The sequence below is a fragment of the Coregonus lavaretus genome (genome assembly GCF_964263955.1).
Source record: "Coregonus lavaretus genome assembly, chromosome: 25".
NCBI classification, from domain to species: domain Eukaryota; kingdom Metazoa; phylum Chordata; class Actinopteri; order Salmoniformes; family Salmonidae; genus Coregonus; species Coregonus lavaretus.
Window position 1 is genome coordinate 15,626,014 of NC_140012.1, and position 27,014 is coordinate 15,653,027.

Consider the following 27,014-nt stretch of genomic DNA (forward strand, 5'->3'; position numbering starts at 1 on the left):
TTTACTCTCGCCAAAATAAGCCCAATGTGTTTTATGGGCTTATTTTGGACCTTAAGCTTGTCGCCTGCCTTCCTGCTTTTGGGGCAACGACTCCCATTGTTAGGGCGGAGACATGAGCATCTCGTCATTATACAGATCTCTGGGTGGGTGTGGATTTTTTGGGAATGGCAGTGTGCTGCCATCCTGTGTAAAGTGTTGACAGAGGACAGAGGAGGAAAAGATTGGCTCAGTGAAATAAGTAGGAAAATACTGTAAAAAAGGTGATAGTACTTGCATTGCGCTGTTAAAGGAGGATATGAATGTATAGATAGGACCAAAATAAATATAGACTGAGCTAATCGTATTTTTCCAGTTCATATTTGTCCGTTCATTTCTGTTCAATGACAAGCTTATTGGTGCTCTATTATTATTGGACTGATCAATAAAAGCACTCTGTCTCTATCTAGTGGTGGTTGATAAAAAAAAAGGAGTGTCAGCGTCATGATCTGACACCCGGAAGTGACGCCCAGACGCGCTGCATTCAAACTTTTCAATTTGGAAGCTAGAAAGTGGCTGTTTCATTCTCAGAAGTCAAGCGTCCTAGATTGTTATTTTAGAAATAGAGGTCTACGTTGTGAGTTATATTTTATAGATATTTAAAGATGCATACATACATGTTTTCTTAACACTAGAAAACAGTTTGGGTTGAACGATCAAACGCTTATTTAGCAAAGGACGGATTGCTAGCTAGCTGTGTTGTTAGCCAGACCAGATATTTTTGAGCTAGCCAGACCAGATACTTTTGACAGGCACGTAACGTCACTAGTTAGCATTAGCCACCAACTCAAGAACAATATATAGCCTGCGAATTCTAGCAAATTGTTAGCCAGCCAGCTAGCTATCACATTCAGTTGTGAAGTTAGCTATGAAACTTTTTTTCGGTTAACAATGTTATTCTGTTGGTGTTTTGCTTGAGTGTAATGTTTTGTCTGGAATGCCAATTTCAATAACTAGGCCTCACTGTGCAGGGGCAAATGTAATTGCATTTAGGCCTAATGAAATAAACAGACTTTAGTATTGCCTGTTATATTGACTACCTAACTAGATATATGTAGATGTGCCATTGAATGAGATGAGTGATTTAATTGTTAACGATATAGTATTGACATCAAACTTCAAAATCGTTTTTCTAGGTAACACTCCAAACATGGCATCAAAAGGCACCAAGGAGACCATTGTCAACAAGTTAGGCTTTAAATCCAGTGGCTCAAAACAGGCAGAAGTGGAAATGGACAGACTCAGGAAGGAAAATGCTCATCTGAAGCTGAAGATGGATGAAATATCAAAACGGACTGCGAGGCCACCAGACTCTGACAAAAGCAAACTGCTAGAGGTAGCAACATGACAAGGCATAGTAGCTTGTGCAGAAATACTATTTTGAGACGTTTAGGCTAAGCAGTATTGCCAGCCCAATGATTATTATAACGTTATAGAGTCCAAATGTAATGTGGTTGATACAGTAGTGATGACGTAGCCTACATCCATAAACAGGAAATATTTGAAACCAAAACAACCTTTTCACTCAATATATTCATAAACTTGTTGTGACCATCATTCACTTTCACCATATGACTTTGTAGAAGTCTGGGTTTAGCATTCTGAGCATCATGGGTGTGTCCTTTTGTAAACCGTTGCTTTTGAAATTCTGCCTTGACTGAGTTGTGATATGCTCATTTTAAACATTTTTGTGCACTACCAAATTTCATTCAATTCATTAAAATGTTGCAATTGATTGCAGAGGATTCTGTCTCTGGAGACGTTGCGGGAGAGGAACACTCAGCAGCTGTTGGCCAAGGACAAGGAGCTGGAGACTCTGAGACAACATCTGCGTTCCAGTGGGGGAGAGGTGGTGGCCTCGCTCCAGGCTCAGCTGGACCAGGGGAGGAGAGCGGCCGAGCACAGAGAGAAACTGTTCCACTCCCTCTCGGAGGAGACAGGGAATCTGAAGAACAAATTGGTGGCAGTGTCTGCAAGGTGTCAGGCACTGGAGAAACAGGGTCCTGATGTACAGGTCGGTGAGAGGAATCTTCAGGCTGCTGAGGGGGCCTAGACTTTGATCCATTTTGTTAACCTAGGCTCAGTTATGGTGAGAATGTACACTATATATACAAAGGTATGTGGACACCTCTTCAAATTAGTGGATTCGGCTATTTTAGCCACACCCATTGCTGACAGGTGTATAAAATCAAGCACACAGCCATGCAATCTCCGTAGATCAAACATTGGCAGTAGAATGGCCTTACTGAAGAGCTCATTGACCTTCAACGTGGCACTGTCATAGGATGCCACCTTTCCAATAAGTCAGTTCGTCAAATTTCTGCCCTGCTAGAGCTGCCCCGGTCAACTGTAAGTGCTGTTATTGTGAAATGGAAATGTCTAGGAGCAACAACGGCTCAGCTGCGTTGTGGTAGGCCACACAAGCTCACAGAACGGGACCGCCGAGTGCTGTAGCGCGTAAATATAGTCTGTCCTCGGTTGCAAAACTCACTACCGAGTTCCAAACTGCCTCTGGAAGCAACGTCAGCACAAGAACTGTTCATCGGGAGCTTCATGAAATGGGTTTCCATGGCCAAGCAGCCGCACACAAGCCTAAGATCATCATGCACAATGCCAAGCGTCGGCTGGAGTGGTGTAAAGCTCACAGCCATTGGACTCTGGAGCAGTGGGAATGCGTTCTCTGGAGTGATGAATCGCGCTTCACCATCTGGCAGTCCGACGGACAAATATGGGTTTGGCGGATGCCAGGAGAACGCTACCTGCCCCAATGCATAGTGCCAACTGTAAAGAAATGGTTTGTCAAGATCGGTGTGGAAGAACTTGATTTGCCTGCACAGAGCCCTGACCTCAACCCCATCGAACACCATTGGGATGAATTGGAACACCGACTGCAAGCCAGGCCTAATTGCCCAACATCAGTGCTCGACCTCACTAATGCTCTTGTGGCTGAATGGAAGCAAGTCTCCGCAGCAATGTTCCAATATCTAGTGGAAAGCCTCCCCAGAAGAGTGGAGGCTGTTATAGCAGCAATGGGGGGACCAACTCCATATTAATGGCCATGATTTTGGAATGAGATGAAAGACGAGCAGGTGTCCACATACTTTTGGCCATGCAGTGTATGTGTGACAAGAAGACACTGTTGGTCCTCCATATTCAAATGTTACAGTTTCCTGTATGAATGTTGTGGTTATGGGGCATTCCAAAACTCAAAGAGAAATTTTATTTTTACACTCTAGATGGCAGCAGTTGCTTTCTGAATGTCATGTCCTCTGACGTAATACTTGTTTACTCTCAGATCAGGTGGCTCTGTGATATGAGGAAAACCAGTAGTCTTATTCATAGAGAGAGCTCGTTTTATATCTCTGTCTCCAACTTTCGAATAACCATGAGGTCATGACAGGGCCTCCTCACCGAGGGCATTACCATACTGTACATAATTCCCCCCATATGCTCAGTCAGTCTTGGTATTACAGGACGGGATAACCATCTGGAAGAAGTTCACGAGCTTATGAACCCATGACTTCTCTCGAGGTGGAGTTAAGGGCCTGAGCCAGGGGAGAACGACTGCTCCCCTCTCCTTGAAGCCGCGGAAGTTCAAGGTCGACTGTGGTACTGCAGGCATTGTTAGAAGACAGGATCTCCCATTATAGGGAATGGAAAAATGGCGATCTTCGTGGTCAATCATCTGTAAATAAAAAAATGTTTCGAAGAGAATCATGGTACTAATAATTGCTTCTAATACACTAGATGTATGTCCTTGAACCGATTATTGAAAAATCGCACACAGAAGTTGTAAGGATAATTTACTTTCTAATGTCAGCCTGCAGTACCCCGGTCGGCCTTCAACTTGATATACTCGATGAGCGGGGGCAGCACTGCGCTAGCCTGCAATATCACTTCCTGGAGTAGCTCAAACTGTGCATGTTATCTCCAGGGGTGGGTACACTCACCTCCGTATGTATTTGGACAGTTAAGCTACAATTTTAAATTTGGCTCTATACTCCAGCATTTTTGATTTTATATAGAATGCTTCATATAATGCCACAGTACAGAATATCACCTTTTTAGTTGAGAGTAGTTTCATACATATCTGTTTTATCGTTTAGAAATGGAGGCACTTTATGTGTCTAGTCCCTCCATTTGAAGAAGCCATAAGTATTTGGACAAATTCACTTATAGTGTATTAAAGTAGTCAAATGTTTAGTATTTGGTCCCATATTCCTTGCACTCAACGACTACATCATGCTTGTGACTCTACAAACTTGTTGGATGCATTTTCATTTTGTTTTTGTTGTGTGCGGATTATATTTTGCCCAATAGGAACTGAATAGTGAATAATGTATTGTGTAATTTTGGAGTCCCTTCTATTTATGTTTTTGAACACTTATACATTTATGCGGATGCTACCATGATTATGGATAATCGTGAATAATGAGTGAGAAAGTTGGAGGCATAAATATCATACCCCCCCAGAAATGCTAACCTCCCCTGTTATTGGTAATGGTGAGATGTTAGCATGTTTTGTTATAGTCTCTGTAACCTTCTCACTCATCATTATTCATGATTCATTCATGATTTTTCTAAGTGTTCGGAAACATCTACTCACAAAGAAAATGACTCCAGTCATCATTCACCATTTCAGTTCCTATTGGGCAAAACATAATGCAAATCAAACTGCAAATGCATCCAACAAGTTTGTAGAGTGACAAGCTTGATGTAGTCATTGCGTGCTAGGAATATAGGACCAAATACTAAACTTTTGACTACTTTAATACACTTTAAGTGTAGGTTTCTTTCTGCATAGAAAAGTATTCGGCGGGCCCCCTAAGTGTTTTTCGGGCCACCTATGTCTAAACAGTATTTGTTTTAAATACTTTTTGGATGGAAAAACATTTTCAGTGTAAACTTAAATGACTAAAACCATAGTATGTAGAAAAGATAATGGACCCATATATTTTAAAATAAGATCATCTTTGAGAACTAACAATCACCAAAATAAAAGCTAGACAGTCGGGGAGAATACAAAATTCCATAAATTCTCAGGAATATTTTTGTCAGGTTTAAAGCTAATTTCCTGCCATTCTACACATTTTGCAATGGCTTATGCTATCTGAGTGACTCAAACATTATAACAAAATCCATGGGGTTGTTATAATGTTTGAGTCACTCAGATAGCATAAGCCATTGCAAAATGTGTAGAATGGCAGGAAATTAGCTTTAAAACTGCAACAAAAAAATCTCATCCTCTTGGCAAAATGGGTAGAATTGCAGGAAATTAGCTTTAAAACAGCTACATTTTGTCACTGTGGCCAACAGGAGGGCCTCTAAAATGTTGGGTCGTTGACTGCACCATTAGCCATGCCCATGGCCACGCCCACCACCTAAGCCCCATTTTGATGCTGAAAAAACCCTGTAAGTCACGTGTCAAAATTATTCCATGGAGGGCCAAGTGTCTGCGGGTTTTCGCTCTTCCCTTGTACTTGATTAATTAAATAGTGTCACTAATTAGTCAGGATCTCCTCTCACCTGGTTGTCTGTCTTAATTGAAAGGAAAAACCAAAAACCTGCAGACACTAGGCCCTCGATGGAATGAATTTGACACCCCTGCTTTAAGTGAATTTGTCCAAATACCTATGACTTCAAATTGGGGGACTAAATGCATAAAGTGGTTTCATTTTTAAAAGGTGAAACGGATATGTATGAAATACCCTAAAATAAAAGACGACTATGTACTGTCGCCTCGTATGAAACATTTAAACATCTAAAATCCAAAATGCTGGAGTATAGTGGCATATATATATATATATATATATATATATATATACACACACACACACAGTGGGGAAAAAAAGTATTTAGTCAGCCACCAATTGTGCAAGTTCTCCCACTTAAAAATATGAGAGGCCTGTAATTTTCATCATATGTACACGTCAACTATGACAGAAATTGAGATTTTTTTTTCTTCTGAAAATCACATTGTAGGATTTTTAATGAATTTATTTGCAAATTATGGTGGAATATAAGTATTTGGTCACCTACAAACAAGCAAGATGTCTGGCTCTCACAGACCTGAAACTTCTTCTTTAAGAGGCTCCTCTGTCCTCCACTCGTTACCTGTATTAATGGCACCTGTTTGAACTTGTTATCAGTATAAAAGACACCTGTCCACAACCTCAAACAGTCACACTCCAAACTCCACTATGGCCAAGACCAAAGAGCTGTCAAAGGACACCAGAAACAAAATTGTAGACCTGCACCAGGCTGGGAAGACTGAATCTGCAATAGGTAAGCAGCTTGGTTTGAAGAAATCAACTGTGGGAGCAATTATTAGGAAATGGAAGACATACAAGACCACTGATAATCTCCCTCGATCTGGGGCTCCACGCAAGATCTCACCCCGTGGGGTCAAAATGATCACAAGAACGGTGAGCAAAAATCCCAGAACCACACGGGGGGACCTAGTGAATGACCTGCAGAGAGCTGGGACCAAAGTAACAAAGCCTACCATCAGTAACACACTACGCCGCCAGGGACTCAAATCCTGCAGTGCCAGACGTGTCCCCCTGCTTAAGCCAGTACATGTCCAGGCCCGTCTGAAGTTTGCTAGAGTGCATTTGGATGATCCAGAAGAGGATTGGGAGAATGTCATATGGTCAGATGAAACCAAAATATAACTTTTTGGTAAAAACTCAACTCGTCGTGTTTGGAGGACAAAGAATGCTGAGTTGCATCCAAAGAACACCATACCTACTGTGAAGCATGGGGGTGGAAACATCATGCTTTGGGGCTGTTTTTCTGCAAAGGGACCAGGACGACTGATCCGTGTAAAGGAAAGAATGAATGGGGCCATGTATCGTGAGATTTTGAGTGAAAACCTCCTTCCATCAGCAAGGGCATTGAAGATGAAACGTGGCTGGGTCTTTCAGCATGACAATGATCCCAAACACACCGCCCGGGCAACGAAGGAGTGGCTTCGTAAGAAGCATTTCAAGGTCCTGGAGTGGCCTAGCCAGTCTCCAGATCTCAACCCCATAGAAAATCTTTGGAGGGAGTTGAAAGTCCATGTTGCCCAGCGACAGCCCCAAAACATCACTGCTCTAGAGGAGATCTGCATGGAGGAAAGGGCCAAAATACCAGCAACAGTGTGTGAAAACCTTGTGAAGACTTACAGAAAACGTTTGACCTGTGTCATTGCCAACAAAGGGTATATAACAAAGTATTGAGAAACTTTTGTTATTGACCAAATACTTATTTTCCACCATAATTTGCAAATAAATTCATTAAAAATCCTACAATGTGATTTTCTGGAGAAAAAAAATCTCATTTTGTCTGTCATAGTTGACTTGTACCTATGATGAAAATTACAGGCCTCTCTCATCTTTTTAAGTGGGAGAACTTGCACAATTGGTGGCTGACTAAATACTTTTTTCCCCCACTGTATATATATATAATTTATTTATTTCAATGCTTCACTGTCGGAGGTAAGTGAATATCCCAGCCAGTCTTACTACTGCCGCTGCTAAGAAGTGGCTGGGTCACTGACTGGTTAAAGGACACCCAAGGCATTAGATTATTGGATGCAGTACATACTGTAACTAAAAGATGCTTTGGGTTAAGCTTTCTTCCCTTTTTATGATTTGATTATAAGGGTCTCTTAGCAACCAATAATAGTCTCCCACAGACTCACATAGAACATACCATGTTTTCATGTAGAAAAATATTGTATCTTGTTTACACCTATGTAATCGTTTTGATATAGGCTAATACCTGTGTTTCTTTACGATTTGATAATGGCCAGGTCCCCACCGGTGAGGTTGCAGTAGTTCAGGATCACTTGAGAGATGTGAGTTGAACAACTTGTCGAGATTAAAAATGCCATCGGTGTCTTTCTTTGAGTGCAAAGGAACATTTTATAATCTAACCCTAACCCCCCAAGTATGTGTTTTTCCTCGGTTACGAAAGGCTTTGGAGAAGAACCAACAGTGGCTGGTTTATGATCAGCAGCGAGAGGCCTATGTCAAGGCAGTCCTGGCCAGAACCCTTGAGTTCGAGCAGCAACTAAATCAAGCCAACCAAGCACTCCAACAACAACACAAAGAAGGCAATTCAGACGGTAAAAAAAGAGTCCTCTGAGCCTTCAGCGCAGTGTGGGATTTGGCACGCGTTTGCTTTCAAGAGTAAATCCACCGTTAAATCGGCAGATCCCAAAATACATTATAAAGGCTGATTTCAGACTAGACATTTTTTCCCATGTGGTTAAAATAATTATCCTTAATAATTATTATAATATTCGAACCCTACTTCCTTTTCCCCAGCACCAGAGAAGTCTTCGTCCCAGCTGCAGGAGTACTACGACAAGCTGCTGTTGCAGGCCAAGCGGGACGTGGAGGCCCAGAAGGACACGGCAGCGCAGGCCCAGGGGGAGCTGGGCGAGCTCCAGAGGCGGTACGAGGAGCGCTGCAGGGAGTTGGTCGAGGCCAGGCAGCAGCTCCAGGCCGAGCACCTTAGCAGCAGACACAGAGTCGGCGAGGAGAGGAAGTGCTCGGCTGACCGCGCCGACAGGATGAGGTCCGAGCTGGACAGCATGGACGCCAGCCTGGCGTCCGAGAGGAAGAGGTCTGCCGAGCTGCTGCTGCAGGTATTGTTATACGCCAGGGAGATGTGGACTTGGTGTCTTTATTATGCAGTTTTGTTTGACCAGGTGAGTTGATTATAAAGCATTCTCTTTTGCAACCACGGCCTGTGGAAATGTTGCCGGGGAGAGGTTGGAGTTTAATTGAGCAGTTCAATATAGTTGGGGATTTATTGACATTCACAACATGACCGAAAGTATGTGGACACCTGCTCTTTGAACATCTCATTCCAAAATCATGGCCATTAATATGGAGTTGGTCCCCCCTTTGCTGCTATGACAGCCTCCACTCTTCTGGGAATGCTTTCCACTAGCTGTTGGAACATTGTTGCGGGGACTTGCTTCCATTCAGCCACAAGCGCATTCGTGAGGTCGGGCACTGATGTTGGGCATTCCATTTCATCCCAAAGGTGTTCGATGGGGTTGAGGTCAGGGCTCTGTGCAGGCCAGTCAAGTTCTTCCACACCTATCTCGACCAACCATTTCTTTATGGACCTTATTTTGTGCACGGGGCATAGTGATGCTAAAACAGGAAAGGGCCTTTCCCAAACGGTTGCCACAAAGTTGGAATCACAGAATCGTCTAGAATGTCAATGTATGCTGTTGCGTTAAGATTTCCCTTCACTGGAACTAAGAGGCCTAGCCCAAACCATGAAAAAAAAGCCCCAGGCCATTATTCCTCCTCCACCAAACTTTACAGTTACTCTATGCATTGGGGCAGTTAGTGATCTCCTGGCATCCGCCAATCACAGATTCGTCCGTCGGACTGCCAGATGGTGAAGCGTGATTCATCACTCCAGAGAACGCGTTTCCACTGCTCCAGAGTCCAATGGCGGCGAGCTTTACACCACTCCAGTTGGCATTGCGCATGGTGATCTTAGCCTTGTGTGCGGCTGCTTGTTCATGGAAACCTATTTCAGGACGCTCCCGACTAACAGTTATTGTGCTTACGTTGCTTCCAGAGGCGGTTTGGAACTAGATAGTGAGAGTTGCAACCGAGGACAGACTATTTTTATGCACTTTAGCACTCGGCGGTCCCGTTCTGTGAGCTTGTGTGGCCTACCACTTTGCGGCTGAACCGTTGTTGCTCCTAGACGTTTCCACTTCACAATAACAGCACTAACAGTTGACTGGGGCAGCTCTAACAGGGCAGAAATTTGATGAACTGACTTGTTAGAAAGGTGGCATCCTTTGACGGTGCCACGTTGAAAGTCACTGAGCTCTTCAGTACGGCCATTCTACTGCCAATGTTTGTCTATGGAAATTGCATGGCTGTGTGCTCGATTTTATACACCTGTCAGCAACGGGTGTGGCTGAAATAGCCGAATCCACTCATTTGAAGGGGTGTCCACATATTTTTGTATATATCGTGTATACCCCCTGGAGAAGAGTTTGATCCCTTTCTCTCGGCCACTTTCCCATCTGTGCCCTTCTACCTTCGCCCCCTTGTACACTTTCCCACTGTTCCAATCTCTTTATTTTATTTTTAAGACTAAAATACTTTTCTCTTCAGGTGAATCTACTCCAGAAATCTCTGTTAAACCAAAAGGAGGAGCAGAGGAGAGTTCCTATACTGGAGCAGCAGGTATTGGCAACGTAAACCGTTCCTGACTCTAGATTGTGAACTACCTAGTTATATAACATCTCTTATGCAATGCAACGTCCAAGATCTGCAGTGCTCTCTTGATTTTGTTTTTGTCTATTCCTCCCAGATCCAGCTGTCTGCCAAAGACTTTGAAAACGAGAAGCTTGATCGACAGAGTTTACAGCATCAGCTGCACAAGGTCCTGAAAGAGCTGCGCAGGGCTCGGGACCAAATCACAAGACTGGAATCTAGCAATCAAGTAAGTGTTGTGACATGTTGCTTTACACTTCAATTCTTCACATTTCTGCTTTTCAAATGAGCCATCATGAAAACATTTGCTATCTTCAGATAAGCGACTGTAGACCAATTGATAGATTTGTATTTATTATTTTCAATTTCAGAAACTGCAGAGAGAGTCTCGTTTTTCTGAGCCAAGTTCTTCCAACAAGCCTGAGTTTGAGAGGCTCTCCATTGAGGATCCAATTGCCACCTCACCCTCCAAAAACCTCCTGGACGAGAGTTTTCTGGAGTGTCCAAAGTGCAGAGCTCCATACGCCACCAGTCAGCACAGAGAACTGCTGGCCCACCTTGACTACTGTTTCGCTTGAACAGCCTATAGGGAATTAAAAAGGGAGTACATCTGTCCAGTCTCTGTCTTGCTTTTGTCTTTTAAGATATCATTTTTTACATTACAAAATGTTTATTTCGTGCCGTGTTGTTTTTAAAGTGAAATGTCAGTGATCTACTGTAAGATCCTGAAGATTTGTTTACCAGTCTTTTGTTTCAAAATAAATCAGTGACTATTTTTGACAAGAATAAACTTTTTTCTAAAATTGTTTTGGGAAAAAGTGGTGGATTGTTTTGATATAGAACTTATGTAAAACAATTATTTATGGCTTTGTAAGTCCTTTTCCTTTGTCTATCTGCAAGGGTGAGTGTGTATATTGTCTTATTTTTTTAAGTTTATGTTTTGAACAGATTAGGCTATCTAAAGCTGATTTAGAACAACATGAAACAAGTATTCACCACATAGTTTCTGTGGGGCCATACTTGCGAACATTAGAAAAGTTTAAGTTTAAACTTTTGCTCCGTCTAAAAATCAGCCTCAGCGAATAACAATCGTCAACGTACATGTGGTCAAACGTTATGTTAGCTGTTGCCATCAGATAACCTGGCAAACTTAGCCCTGTGCTAACCTTCACACCTGGCCGTGATTATATCCGGTTCAAATTCCGTATCAGCCAATTAATATCGTCGACGTGATCCAACACTTGTTCATGAAAGCATACTTAACAGAAGTCCAACGGCACGTTCTGATATACAACTATACTGAACAAAAATATAAAAGCAACATGCAACAATTTCAACGATTTTACTGGGTTACAGTTCATATAAGGAAATCAGTCAATTGAAATAAATTCATTAGGCCCTAATATATGTAATTCACGACTGGGCAGGGGCGCAGCCAGAGGCCCACCCACTGGGGAGCCAGGCCCAGCCAATCAGAGTTTTTCCCCTACAAAAGTGCTTTATTACAGACATAAATACTCCTCAGTTTCATCGGCTGTCCGGGTGGCTTGTCTCAGATGATCCCGCAGGTAAAGAAGCCGGATGCGGATGTCCTGGGCTGGCGTGGTCTGCGGTTGTGAGGCCGGTTGGACGTACTGCCAAATTCTCTAAAACGAAGTTGGTGGCTTATGGTAGAGAAATTAACATTCAATTCTCTGGCAACAGTTCTGGTGGACATTTCTGCAGTCAGCATGCCAATTGCACACTCCCTCAACTTGAGACATCTGTGGCATTGTGTTGTGACAAAACTGCACATTTTAGTGGCCTTTTATTGTCCCCAGCACAAGGTTCACCTGTGTAATGATCATGCTGTTTAATCAGTTGTTGATATGCCACACCTGTAGGGTGGATGGATTATCTTGGCAAAGGAGAAATTCTCACAAACAGGGATGTAAACAAATTTGTGCACAACATTTGAGAGAAATAAGCTTTTTGTGCGTATGGAACATTTCTGGGATCTCTTATTTCAGCTCATGAAACATGGGACCAACACTTTACATGTTGTTTTTATATTTTTGTTCGGTATAGATCACATGCATTTGACTGACTGCTCATATAGCTCACAATGTAGAGCGCATAGCTCATAATTGTTGCAGATTGTGGCAAGGGTTCAAATCCCACTTTAGTATTTTTCCTTTTTTGAAATGTAGAATTAAGTTTATTTACAGCTACAGACCAACAACCCACAGCGGTTTTCCAGGGAGATACATTTAATATGGAAATTGCATTGGAAAATGGAGAGTTTCACCATCAAACTGATATTGTTTTTGGGAAATGGCAAAGAGATTATGCACTTTTACTTTCAGGCGTTAACAGCCCTTTTATGTTAGATTTGAGTTGGAGGAGGAAATGCAGACAGTCATACTCCCCTAACCAGTATCTGAATGCCAGTCTTAACCTAGAGTAGGTCAGAAAGGTGGCTTAGCGTGCTAAACCAAAGAAAGCTACAGGAATTGGTTTGTCTAATGAAGTTTTGTAATCACCTACGTTGTGCCAAATATTATTTGAACTCTTCCTTCTTGTTTTGAGAATGGCATTATTCCATCTGTATGGTACCAATCCATAATCAACCCTATCCCCAAATCCTCCAAAAACTACCCTAAAATTCATTTGAACTAATGAGGGATTAGTCACATTACCACTGTATGTAAACTGTATTCCTGCATTTTAAATAACAGGCTCTCCCACTACCTAGAACTGTCTGGTCAGCTTCCAGATTAACAGAATGGCTTTAGGAAAGTCTGAGCGTGTATAGACCACATCTATACTGTCTCTACAGTGGTCTGGGATAGAATTCAAGAGTGAACCAACTTTTGCCTGTTTTATTGATTTTCAGAATGCTTTGATTGGGTGAATAGAGACCTTGCTTTTAGACCAATTTAAATGGCAATTCATGTCATATTTTCTGATGCTATGAAAGCTCTTTATCTGGCTCCAGTTGCCTTTGTTCAGGTCAGTGACCTCAGTACTGTCTGTTTCCAACCCCTTACAGTTTAAAGCAGGGAGATGTACTCCAAACCCACTTTATTTGCACTATATGTTCGTTTTAGCCCTACAAATCAAACATGCTAAACTTAGTATTGAAATTGCAGATATATTCCTGGGCATCTTGTTGACATAGTTCTCCTTGCTGAGACCGAAGATGACCTCCAGTATATGTTGAATATTGTTAATGTATGGTGTACTAAATGTTGATCATTTCAGAAAGAAGGGCGTGCAGAGAAGTGCACACAACTTTTGTTTTGGTACAACCACATTATTCTACACTGGGCTCTATAAATAACTCAGATGAACACCTGACCTTTAAAGATGGCATTAGATCACTAGCAGATTATACAGGTAGAGCCTTGGGGTCAGTGTTAAACAAAATTAAATTATGTAAGGACCGTGGTTACTGTGCTTATTCTCAGCTGTATCAATCCTGTGTGTCTGGTGATGGACTATGCTACTGGGGTATGGGGATCCAAAGCAATCTGCTGCTTTCTTGGTGTGCACAAACTGACTCCAAACCTGGCCATCTGCGGAGGTATGGGTTGGGAACTGTGTGTAGTTAGGCAAAAGGGTGACATGGTATGTCTATGGAATAGACTGATAAATATGCCAGAACCTTACTCATAACTATCTGTGGGCTAGAGAATTATCTAGTTTTTGTGAAACTGATTTGCAGTATATATATATATTCAGGAGCAAATTGCCATGTGGTCCAAAGCAAGGACAAACTTTTTCTGATCCACAAGGAAAAATGGGCAGCTGATATTTGGTTTAAACCTAAACTTAGAATGTATACTCTTATCAAAGAGAAATACAGGCCTGAACCATTTGTAAATATGAATCTAGAAAAAGGTCTGTTTGTGTGCAGCTAAGATGCGGCACCCTCCCTCTGGCACTAGAGACGGGTAGATTCAACAGAATCCCTGAAGAGGAAAGATTGTCTTGGAGAAATAGAAAGTGAAGTCCATTTTGTGTTTTATTGCCCATTTTGTGTTTTATTTCCCTCTGTATGATGACTTGAGACATGTTCTGTTTGGTAACATTTTTGGTGCTCAACCTGAATTGTTCTGGCTACAGGATGAACACAGGCTGGAGTTCTTTTACAGAAAGGGACTTTTTGACATTTCACAATTTATTTTCAAAGCCTGGGGTAGAAGGAGAAGTGTATTGTTTGTGTAGTGTGACAAGTTGAAAATTGTACTTTATTGTGAATGCTAATTATTCATTTAATTGTTACATGCATTTAATTTGTGTAATGTAAAATGTATGTTTTGTGCACACATACTTGTTATCATGTTTTATAAGCCCATTCGGGCTGGTCACCAATTAGTATAGGTCACGGAAATGTGATAAACTAATCAATCATATTGTGTTAGCGTGTTGAGAAGGGAAGTGCAGCCAACAGCTTGAAAATGAGGATTAAGAATTAATGTAATGAGGAGCTACGTCTTTCTTCAGCCTTGCAGACAAACACACTGCTATGGCCTAATAATCATATTGCATAGGCTATATTACATGGACGTGTACACCCAATGTTTTGTATGCATTTTTATACATTTACATTTACATTTACGTAATTTAGCAGACGCTCTTATCCAGAGCGACTTACAAATTGGTGCATTCACCTTATGATAGCCAGTGGGACAACCACTTTACAATATATCCAAAACATTTTTTGTATTTTTTGGGGGGTGGTGTAGGGGGAGGGTAGAAGGATTACTTTTATCCTAACCCAGGTATTCCTTAAAGAGGTGGGGTTTCAAGTGTCTCTGGAAGGTGGTGAGTGACTCCACTGTCCTGGCGTCATGAGGGAGCTTGTTCCACCATTGGGGTGCCAGAGCAGCGAACAGTTTTGACTGGGCTGAGCGGGAACTGTGCTTCCGCAGAGGTAAGGGGGCCAACAGGCCAGAGGTGGATGAACGCAATGCCCTCATTTGGGTGTAGGGACTGATCAGAACCTGAAGGTACGGAGGTGCCGTTCCCCTCACAGCTCCGTAGGCAAGCACCATGGTCTTGTAGCAGATGCAGGCTTCAACTGGAAGCCAGTGGAGTGTGTGGAGGAGCGGGGTGACGTGAAAGAACTTGGGAAGGTTGAACACCAGACAGGCTGCAGCGTTCTGGATGAGTTGTAGGGGTTTAATGGCACAGGCAGGGAGCCCAGCCAACAGCGAGTTGCAGTAATCCAGACGGGAGATGACCTGTGCCTGGATTAGGACCTGTGCCGCTTCCTGTGTAAGCTAGGGTTGTACTCTGCGAATGTTGTAGAGCAAGAACCTACAGGATCGGGTCACTGCTTTGATGTTAGCGGTGAACGACAGGGTGTTGTCCAGGGTCACGCCAAGGTTCTTTGCACTCTGGGAGGAGGACACAACAGAGTTGTCAACCGTGATGGCGAAATCATGGAACGGGCAGTCCTTCCCCGGGAGGAAGAGCAGCTCCGTCTTGCCAAGGTTCAGCTTGAGGTGGTGATCCGTCATCCACACTGATATGTCTGCCAGACATGCAGAGATGCAATTCGCCACCTGGTTATCAGAAGGGGGAAAGGAGAAGATTAATTGTGTGTCATCTGCGTAGCAATGATAGGAGAGACCATGTGAGGATATGACAGAGCCAAGTGACTTGGTGTATAGAGAGAATAGGAGAGGGCCTAGAACTGAGCCCTGGGGGACACCAGTGGTGAGAGCACGTGGTGCGGAGACAGATTCTCGCCACGCCACCTGGTAGGAGCGACCTGTGAGGTAGGACGCAATCCAAGAGTGAGCCGCACCGGAGATGCCCAACTCGGAGAGGGTGGAGAGGAGGATCTGATGGTTCACAGTATCAAAGGCAGCAGATAGGTCTAGAAGGATGAGAGCAGAGGAGAGAGAGTTAGCTTTAGCAGTGCGGAGAGCCTCCGTGACACAGAGAAGAGCAGTCTCAGTTGAATGACCAGTCTTGAAACCTGACTGGTTTGGATCAAGAAGGTCATTCTGAGAGAGATAGCAAGAGAGTTGGCTAAAGACGGAACACTCAAGAGTTTTGGAGAGAAAAGAAAGAAGGGATACTGGTCTGTAGTTGTTGACATCGGAGGGATCGAGTGTAGGTTTTTTGAGAAGGGGTGCAACTCTCGCTCTCTTGAAGACAGAAGGGATATAGCCAGTGGTCATCTACAGTGGCTTGCGAAAGTATTCACCCCCCTTGGCATTTTTCCTATTTTGTTGCCTTACAACCTGGAATTAAAATAGATTTTTTAAATTGTGAAACAAACAAGAAATAAGACCAAAAAAAACAGGTTGTCAATACTTTGTAGAGCCACCTTTTGCAGCAATTACAGCTGCAAGTCTCTTGGGGTATCTCTATAAGCTTGGCACATCTAGCCACTGGGATTTTTGCCCATTCTTCAAGGCAAAACAGCTCCAGCTCCTTCAAGTTGGATGGGTTCCGCTGGTGTACAGCAATCTTTAAGTCATACCACAGATTCTCAATTGGATTGAGGTCTGGGCTTTGACTAGGTCATTCCAAGACATTTAAATGTTTCCCCTTAAACCACAAGAGTGTTGCTTTAGCAGTATGCTTAGGGTCATTGTCCTGCTGGAAGGTGAACCTCCGTCCCAGTCTCAAATCTCTGGAAGACTGAAACAGATTTCCCTCAAGAATTTTCCTGTATTTAGCACCATCCATCATTCCTTCAATTCTGACCAGTTTCCAGTCCCTGACGATGAAAAACATCCCCACAGCATGATGCTGCCACCACCATGCTTCACTGTGAGGATGGTGTTCTCGGGGTGATGAGAGGTGTTGGGTTTGCGCCAGACATAGCGTTTTCCTTGATGGCCAAAAAGCTCAATTTTAGTCTCATCTGACCAGAGTACCTTCTTCCATATGTTTGGGGAGTCTCCCACATGCTTTTTGGCGAACACCAAACGTTTGCTTATTTTTTTCTTTAAGCAATGGCTTTTTTCTGGGCACTCTTCCATAAAGCCCAGCTCTGTGGAGTGTATGGCTTAAAGTGGTCCTATGGACAGTACTCCAATCTCCGCTGTGGAGCTTTGCAGTTCCTTCAGGGTTATCTTTGGTCTCTTTGTTGCCTCTCTGATGAATGCCCTCCTTGCCTGGTCGGTGAGTTTTGGTGGGCGGCCCTCTCTTGGAAGGTTTGTTGTGGTGCCATATTCTTTCAATTTTTTAATAATGGATTTAATGGTGCTCTGTGGTATGTTCAAAGTTTGGGATATTTTTTTATAACCCAACCCTGATCTGTACTTCTCCACAACTTTGTCCCTGACCTGTTTGGAGAGCTCCTTGGTCTTCATGGTGCCGCATGCTTGGTGGTGCCCCTTGCTTAGTGGTGTTGCAGACTCTGGGGCCTTTCAGAACAGGTTTATAGATACTGAGATCATGTGACAGATCATGTGACACTTAGATTGCACACAGGTGGACTTTATTTAACTAATTATGTGACTTCTGAAGGTAATTGGTTGCACCAGATATTATTTAGGGGCTTCATACCAAAAGGGGTGAATAAATATACATGCACCACTTTTCCGTTATTTATTTTTTAGAATTATTTGAAACAAAGTTTTTTCATTTCACTTCACCATTACATGAAATCCAAATCCAAATAAAAATCAATTTAAATGACAAGTTGTAATGCAACAAAATAGGAAAAACGCCAAGGGTGTCATGACTTCCGCCGAGGCTGCCTCCCCTCCTTGTTCGGGCAGGTTTCAGCGTTCGTCATCACCGGCTTACTAGCTACTGCCGATCCCATTCTCATCACTCCACTTGTCATGTCTTGTCTTGTCAATCACACACACCTGGTGCTCATTCCCCTAATTAGTATGTGTATAAGTGTTCCCTCTGTTCCCCTTGTCTTTGTGAGTGATTGTTTCATTGTGAGAGCGAGTAGCTCGGTTGAGCTACTCTTCCATTTGTTATTGCCAAGGTGGAATATTTCCCTTGATAGTTTCGTTTTGACGCTTGCATTTTATTTTATGTAAATGGAATAAACTCTGGACTTCGGTGTTTTACCTCCTGCGCCTGACTCCTTCATTCACACCTCGTCACAAAGGGGGATGAATACTTTTGCAAGGCACTGTACTTTGTCATATATGCGAAAACTAGGCACATCTCATCAACTGTCTAACACCATACCTACCATTAAGCATGGTGGTGGTAGCATCATGCTATGCTATGGGATGCTTTTTAGCAGCAGGGACTGGGAGACTGGTAAGGATAGAGGGAACAATGAATGGAGCCAAATACAGGCAAGTCTTTAATGAGAACCTGCTTCAGAGTGCAAACGACGTTAGACTGGGGCGAAGATTTGTGTTCCAACAGGACAATGACCCCAAGCATACAGCCAAAGCAACGCTGGAATAGCTTCAGAACAAGAATGTGGAAGTCCTTGAGTGGCCCAGCCAAAGCCCAGAAAATCTTTGGAAAGACTTGAAGATTACTGTTCACTGCCGCTCTCCATCTAACTTAACAGAGCTTGTTCAAATTTGCACGGAAGAATGGGAGAAAATCTCCAAATCCAGAGCTGATACAGACATACCCAAGACTACTAGTATGAAAAATGTATGCACTCACTAACTGTAATGACTAAAATATAAAAATACTCAAAGCTGTAATCACCACCAAAGGTGCCTTTACAAAGTATTGACTCAAGGGTGTAAATAGCTATTTATGTACTAAAAACATGTTTTCACTTTGTCATTATGGGGTAGTGTGTAGATGGGTGAGAAAACAACAACAATTGAATCAATTTTGAATTCAGGCTGTAACACAACAAACATTTGGAATAAGTCAAGGGGTATGAATACTTTCTGTGAAAACGTGCCTTTTAAAATTTTGTCCAACTTCACTAGCTAATAGCCTAGTCAAGGATGCATCATGCAATATAGGGACACTACACTTTACAGACCTAGTGGAACAAAAGTAAACCTTGAATTTTGAGTGGCCAAGTTGACCTATTTTAAAGGTCATGATCATCAAAATCTTGTTTTTCATGAAATTTGGTGATATTTGAAGGAAACCAGATCAAAGTATGATGACCAAATTATGAAAAATTACTGTTGCTTCTACATTGTTTGATCATAAAGTTACTGGTCCCCTCCCACATGTCACCTTAACTCTCATTTTAATACACCAATGGTAACATGATATTCGTTTACCTAATTTAAATAAGTACCACCTTGTAAGCAACATCGGAGAAGACGTGTTTGCAGAAGGGCATGGTTTATATACAGTATCTCACAAAAGTGAGTACACCCCTCACATTTTTGTAAATATTTGAGTATATCTTTTCATGTGACAACACTGAAGAAATGACACTTTGCTACAATGTAAAGTAGTGAGTGTACATCTTGTATAACAGTGTACATTTGCTGTCCCCTCAAAATAACACAACACACAGCCATTAATGTCTAATTCGCTGGCAACAAAAGTGAGTACACCCCTAAGTGAAAATGTCCAAATTGGGCCCAAAGTGTCAATATTTTGTGTGGCCACCATCATTTTCCAGCACTGCTTTAACCCTCTTGGGCATGGAGTTCACCAGAGCTTCACAGGTTGCCACTGGAGTCCTCTTCCACTCCTCCATGACGACATCACGGAGCTGGTGGATGTTAAAGACCTTGCACTCCTCCACCTTCCGTTTGAGGATGCCCCACAGATGCTCAATAGGGTTTAGGTCTGGAGACATGCTTGGCCAGTCCATCACCTTTACCCTCAGCTTCTTTAGCAAGGCAGTGGTCGTCTTGGAGGTGTGTTTGGGGTCGTTATCATGTTGGAATACTGCCCTGCGGCCCAGTCTCCGAAGGGAGGGGATCATGCTCTGCTTCAGTATGTCACAGTACATGTTGGCATTCATGGTTCCCTCAATGAACTGTAGCTTCCCAGTGCCGGCAGCACTCATGCAGCCCCAGACCATGACACTCCCACCACCATACTTGACTGTAGGCAAGACACACTTGTCTTTGTACTCCTCACCTGGTTGCCGCCACACGCTTGACATCATCTGAACCAAATAAGTGTATCTTGGTCTCATCAGACCACAGGACATGGTTCCAGTAATCCATGTCCTTAGTCTGCTTGTCTTCAGCAAACTGTTTGCGGGATTTCTTGTGCATCATCTTTAGAAGAGGCTTCCTTCTGGGACGACAGCCAGGCAGACCAATTTGATGCAGTGTGCAGCGTATGGTCTGAGCACTGACAGGCTGACCCCCCACCCCTTCAACCTCTGCAGCAATGCTGGCAGCACTCATATGTCTATTTCCCAAAGACAACCTCTGGATGTGACGCTGAGCACATGCACTCAACTTCTTTGGTCGACCATGGCGAGGCCTGTTCTGAGTGGAACCTGTCCTGTTAAACCGCTGTATGGTCTTGGCCACTGTGCTGCAGCTAAGTTTCAGGGTCTTGGCAATCTTCTTATAGCCCAGGCTATCTTTATGTAGAGCAACAATTATTTTTTTCAGATCCTCAAATGGAAGGTGGAGGAGTGCAAGGTCTTTAACATCCACCAGCTCCGTGATGTCGTCATGGAGGAGTGGAAGAGGACTCCAGTGGCAACCTGTGAAGCTCTGGTGAACTCCATGCCCAAGAGGGTTAAGGCAGTGCTGGTAAATGATGGTAAAATATTGACACTTTGGGCCCAATTTGGACATTTTCACTTAGGGGTGTACTCACTTTTGTTGCCAGCGGTTTAGACATTAATGGCTGTGTGTTGAGTTATTTTAAGGGGACAGCAAATTTACACTGTTATACAAGCTGTACACTCACTACTTTACATTGTAGCAAAGTGTCATTTCTTCAGTGTTGTCACATGAAAATATATATATTTATAAAAATGTGAGGGGTGTACTCACTTTTGTGAGATACTGTAGCTAGATAGCTACTCTACTTTACTAAAAAACTATTTTTCTCTCTTTTTGACAATTTTAATGGAAAACTATCACAGTAAGTTACTAGATTGTTACCCAAAATGGCTGCACTGGGCAATGGTAAATAGTCAATGGTACAGTGCATTCAGAAAGTATTCATACATATTGACTTATTCAACATTTTGTTGTCTTACAGCCTGAATTTTTCTCACCCATAACGACAAAGTCAAAACATGTTTTTAGATTTTTTTGCCAATTTATTGAAAATGAAATACAGAAATATCTCATTTACATAAGTATTCACACCCCTGATTCAACACATGTTAGAATCACCTTTGGCAGTGATTACAGCTGTGAGTCTTTCTGTGCAAGTCTCTAAGAGCTTTGCACACCTGGATTGTACAATATTTGCACATTATTCTTTTTAAAAAACAGGTTATCCTCTAGGATTTTTCCTGTGCTTAGCTCTATTCCGTTTATTTTTATCCCAAAAAAACTCCATAGTCCTTGCCGTTAACAAGCATACCCATAACATGATGCAGTCACCACCATGCTTGAAAATTTGAGAGTGGTACTCAGTGATGTGTTGTGTTGGATTTGCCCCAAACATACCACTTTGTATTAAGGACATAACGTTAATGTCTTTGCCACATTGCAAACCAGATGAATGGTTTGGAAAATGTGCATTCTGTACAGGCTTCCTTCTTTTCACTCTGTAATTTAGGTTAGTATTGTGGAGTAACTACAATGTTGTTGATACATCCTCCGTTTTCTCCTATCACAGCCATTAAACTCTGTAACTGTTTTAAAGTCACCGTTGGCCTCATGGTGAATCCCCTGAGCAGTTTCCTTCCTCTCCGGCAACTGAGTTAGGAAGGACGCCTGTATCTTTGTAGTGACTGGGTGTATTGATACACCATCCAAAGTGTAATTAATAATTTCACCATGCTCAATGGGATATTAAATGTCTGCTTTTGTTTTACCCCTCTACCAATAGGTACCCTTCTATGCGAGGCATTGGAAAACCTCCTTGGTCTTTGTGGTTGAATCTGTGTTTGAAATTCACTGCTGGACTGAGGGACCTTACAGATAATTGTGTGTGGGGTAGTCATTCAGAAATCATGTTAAATGCTATAATTGAACAGAGAGTCTGTGCAACTTTATTACGTGACTTGTTAAGCAAATTTACACTCCTGAACTTATTTAGGCTAGCCATAACAACGGAGGTGAATGCTTATTGACTCAAGACATTTCAGCTTTTAATTTAATTAATTTGTAAAAATGTCTAAAAACATAATTCCACTTTGATAGTATGGGGTATTGTGTGTAGGCCAGTGACTCAACATCTAAGTTTGATCCATTTAAAATTCAGGCTGTAACAAAACAACATTTGGAAAAAGTCAAGGGGTGTGCATACTTTCTGAAGGCACTGTAAATGTGTGAATAAGACTCACTTCCACCTCAGTTCTTACTTTGCAAACCAGCAGAACTAAAGCTTGAATGAGATTGCATGAGTAAATCCTATAACCAAGACTGAAACTATTTAAGGCCAAGGATTAGCGAGGCTTCTCTGGGTAGGGGAAAAGAGGTTGAGGTGTCTCTATTCAAGGAATGTGACAACAGGATTTTAGCTGTAAGGTTACTGCTGCAGAATACTCATATGGTTGGTCCCAAGCAGTGTGTTATGAATAATTATGTCAGTTTGATGACAATTTTGACAATTTGCAACAGGGTAAGCATATATAATGTACCCTTTTTCAGACAATTGGGTGTCTTTGATTTTATTTTTGTTTTGGCCTTTCTACAAAAGCTGTCTTTGCTCTTTGTTTGTTATACACTGTACAAACATTTGCAATAAAGATGATAGCCATTGTCCTGTATCAACACACTCTTTGAGTTATCGTTATCTGTTTGTCACAGTTGAATGGAAACCATGTGGGACAATTAAGTTATATGGATAGCAAGCAAACCTGATGACATCAGAGCACAAAGTATGACTGAAACCATTGATACTAATAATATAAAATAAACACTGAACTAGTACCCGATGTCACAGGAAGGCCAAAAAGATCATCAAGGACATCAACCACCCGAGCCACTGCCTGTTCACCCCGCTATCATCCAGAAGGCGAGGTCAGTACAGGTGCATCAAAGCTGGGACCGAGAGAATTAAAAACAGCTTCTATCTCAAGGCCATCAGACTGTTACTAGCACATTAGAAGCTGCTGCTGCCTATTGAAATCACTGGCCACTTTAAGAAATGGAACACTAGTCACTTTAATAATGTTTACAGTCACTTTAATAATGTTTACATATCTTGCACTACTCATCTCATATGTATATACTGTATTCTATTCTATAATATTCTACTGTATCTTAGTCCATGCCGCTCTGTCATTGCCATATATGTATATTTTCTTAAATTCCATTCCTTACTAGTTTTGTGTGTTTTAGGTATATGTTGTGAAATTGTAAGATATTACTTGTTAGATATTACTGCACTATCGGAGCTAGAAGCACAAGCATTTCACTACACCCGCTATAACATCTGCTAAACACGTGTATGTGACAAATAACATTTGATTTGATTTGATTTGATATGTGAATTTTTTTATTTTAAAAAGTGGTTCAAGACTACATCATACAATGACAATTAGTAAAGTATCCCATACCCTTGTACATTCAGATACACATCATTTGCTTTGGTTGATTGGCGTCCTCTTTGGTAACAGCAAAGTTCCCCAACTGCTAGAAGGGGCTGGCCAGTGACGGTTGGTTTGTTTTTGTTGTTGTTGTTGAACATGGTTTTATTTACATTCTTGTGGAATTCTAGTCCTACGATATCCCTCTGAGTAGTTAAAGATCAACTGCTTTCACAGAAACCTGCAATGGAGGAATAAAACATGTTTACAAATACTGCATATAATGAACTTTTAACTGATATTTGGATTCCATAATAGTTCATCATACACACTAGCTTCCAAAAGTTAGACCAAAAGTTGCACAATCACTTGTTGCACAATTGTTTCTTTAGAAAGTATTACTTTTCATTTCTAAATTGAGTTACTACAACTCTTACCAGTGTGTCCAACACGTCTGTATTTGCCGAGTAAGCAGATCTCCTTTTTCTTGTTTGTGACAATCTTCTGGTCCTCGGGCCTCAAGCCGGTGGGGTGACGGGAGAAGATGAAGGAGTATCCATCCAGGCAGGTGCCGTCCAGGTCAACCTCTCTGCAGGAGTAGTGGATGGCATAATTGTCGTAATCGGTGTCAATGACCCAGTGGTCGTCGTCTATGTGGAGGAGAAAGGAGACAGAATCATAGCAATGGTTTAACAGTAGGCTTTGACAGCAGGCAGCTTCATCAATGGCATGCTATTATGTACAAATGAGGAAGAGTTAAGTTATTATCATCAACGTGTGTTGGAGCAACTCAATGAAATATTCTGCACAACAATAGGAGATTTTAGTCTTTCTTACTTCCAGATTGGAGGTATGAAGCAGCGCCCCAGTATCTCATCTTGAACTTGGCAGGGTCTGGAGTGTCCTCGAAGGTGGCGAACATGTTGGCACACATTTCCCAGTTGCTAAAGGGAGGAAAAGTGGAGGATAAATGACTAAGTTCAGTGGAAGTAAATGCATAATGAAGTTTATGAGGTTTGATAAACAATTTGGATCATTTGGAAGTAAACAGAACTTACTTCAGGATGATAACTCTGCCGTGGGCAGTTGCAGTCATTTTGCCACTTTCATCTACTGAGAACTGCGTAATGACATTGTCCAGGAGGAACAGACCAACAGGATCCTTCTTGGCCACAGCATACCACCTACCAGTATACTTCAAGATGAAATGAGAGCTCTATCAATCCCTGCATACCATACAATGACATTCCAGTTCCATTCTACAACATTTAACATTCCAAGGCTGATAGATCAAATGGGACAAGAGCAGAGATACTTTATGAAAAGTTACGTTTCTGAAATTATAATTTTTTGGGGGTATTTTACCCAATTTTTCTCCCCAATTTCGTGGTATCCAATTGGTAGATACAGTCTTGTCCCATCGCTGCAACTCCTGTACGGATACGGGAGAGGCGAGGGTCGAGAGTCGTGCGTCCTCCGAAACAAAACCCAACCGAACCGCACTGCTTCTTGACATAGTGCCCACTTAACCCGGAAGCCAGCCAGGAGTCGCTAGTGTGCGATGGGACAAGAACATCCCTGCCGGCCAAATCCTCCCCTACCCTGGACGGCGCTGGGCCAATTGTGCGCCACCCCATGGGTCTCCCGGTCGCAGCCGGCTGCAACAGAGCCTGGACTCGATCCAGGATCTTTAGTGGCACAGCTAGCACTGCGATGCAGTGCCTTAGACCACCGCGCCACTCTGAAATTAGAATTGTGTTCTTACCCTGCTCCTATCGAAGTTCTGCATGACCTGAATGTTTGAAACTTGACAGTCCTGTGCCCAGCATGTCGCCAGGACACAAAGGGCCACACAGATCCTCAGCATGTTGCCTTGTTGATGTATCTGTGGAAGACAGAGCCCACAGTCATGAGAAAATATCACTACATTACCACCAGTACATCCCATCAGGTCAATAGAAAAGCCATATCCCACTCCATTACAGCTTCACTCTAAAAAGGGTGCAAACTAATCCAAAATATAAAAAGTGATTTTAAAAAGTAATTTATAGTAAAAATTACATTAAAATAAAGATCTGCCACAAAACCCCAAGCGGAGTACATGTAAAACCTACTATCCCTTTCTATGCAGTACATACCTTGTCCAAAAAAAGGGCTGAGGTGCTTCAAAAGGTGCTTTGCCTCTCCAGACAGGGTTTTTTATAGTGTAGGGTCTCACTACAGCCAGGGTTGCGTAAGAACAACTGCAGATGTGAGACAGCCCCCAAAAAGGAGCCTCCCCTCAAATTGGGCAAACATTACATAACTCCAACCAAGACTCCCTGATGTGAAATGCACATTTGACCCCAGTCCCAAACATGTGTTTTTGCTGCCTTATGAAAGAGCTGTTGTGGGTAAAGTCAAGAGCACATCTGGAAAGCTATACATACTCACTATCAATCACTAACTGTGAAATGTTTTGCTTCAGCAGCACAAGCCATACGTTAATGTCCAGACTTGTTTCAGCTCACTTTTTCCTCTGGAACAGCTACACTATGTTCTTTCTGGTTATTCTCATGTAATTTCTCCACTTTTCTTGACATTTTTCACTTTTCACTGGAAAACCATGTTAGGCAATCATGTTACATATTTTATTGCTTTATGTCAAAGACATCTCTAATGGTTGCTATTCTATAGGATAGCCTTTGGAGAAAAAAACATTGACTTCTAGTTTGCTATGAAATCAATATCAAAGAGAAAAACCTTGTAGTTCAACCCAAAGTCCAGATCCTCTTGGATTCCTGCCACTCGATCAATGCTGATCTGATTACGGTGAAGGACCTGACTGTTTGTGTTGTGTGTTTTCACCTGAAATCTCAACTCATCATTTGGAACTTGGAACAGAGAATGCAGTGAGTGATCAAACAGAATTAATCAATTGTTGTATTCCATTGATCATACCATGCCAGCAAATTCCATAAGATATTATAAAGGCTCATACATGCTAATAAGTTATAAAGCATTATACCTATAGGCTTTATGTAAAGTGTTATGAAATGGGCATATACAGTAAATGGGGTGTGTACCTTTTTGGCCACAAAACCTTGATTGTGTCATAAAGCTACAAGGGAGCTTTCCAAGTAGACATTTGTTTTTCTTTCTAGGATTGTATAACCGCGACTCAGGGGCCCAGCACCCCAGAAAAGGACACATGGAAA

The 27,014-nt window shown here is 42.2% G+C and overlaps 2 protein-coding genes across 2 annotated transcripts; one reads left to right on the plus strand and one right to left on the minus strand.

Moving 5' to 3' along the window:
* The first annotated feature begins 522 nt into the window (after positions 1-522).
* On the plus strand, positions 523-11,091 carry LOC311100361 (centrosomal protein of 55 kDa-like). Its single transcript, XM_084141258.1, has 9 exons — positions 523-613; positions 1,173-1,372; positions 1,778-2,050; positions 7,835-7,879; positions 7,999-8,149; positions 8,352-8,674; positions 10,182-10,253; positions 10,381-10,512; positions 10,655-11,091. Exons 2-9 carry the CDS (start codon positions 1,187-1,189, stop codon positions 10,859-10,861), a joined length of 1,389 nt encoding a protein of 462 aa, XP_083997384.1. The 5' UTR covers positions 523-613; positions 1,173-1,186; the 3' UTR covers positions 10,862-11,091.
* Positions 11,092-23,433: 12,342 nt separating this feature from the next.
* On the minus strand, positions 23,434-26,063 carry LOC311101062 (retinol-binding protein 4-A). The gene is made up of 6 exons (XM_084142103.1): positions 25,956-26,063; positions 25,583-25,702; positions 24,876-25,012; positions 24,655-24,761; positions 24,255-24,467; positions 23,434-24,058 (listed from the first exon to the last, which is right to left on the minus strand). The coding sequence occupies exons 2-6, from the start codon at positions 25,682-25,684 to the stop codon at positions 24,039-24,041; spliced, it is 579 nt and encodes a 192-aa protein (XP_083998229.1). The 5' UTR covers positions 25,685-25,702; positions 25,956-26,063; the 3' UTR covers positions 23,434-24,038.
* Between the last annotated feature and the right edge of the window lie 951 nt (positions 26,064-27,014).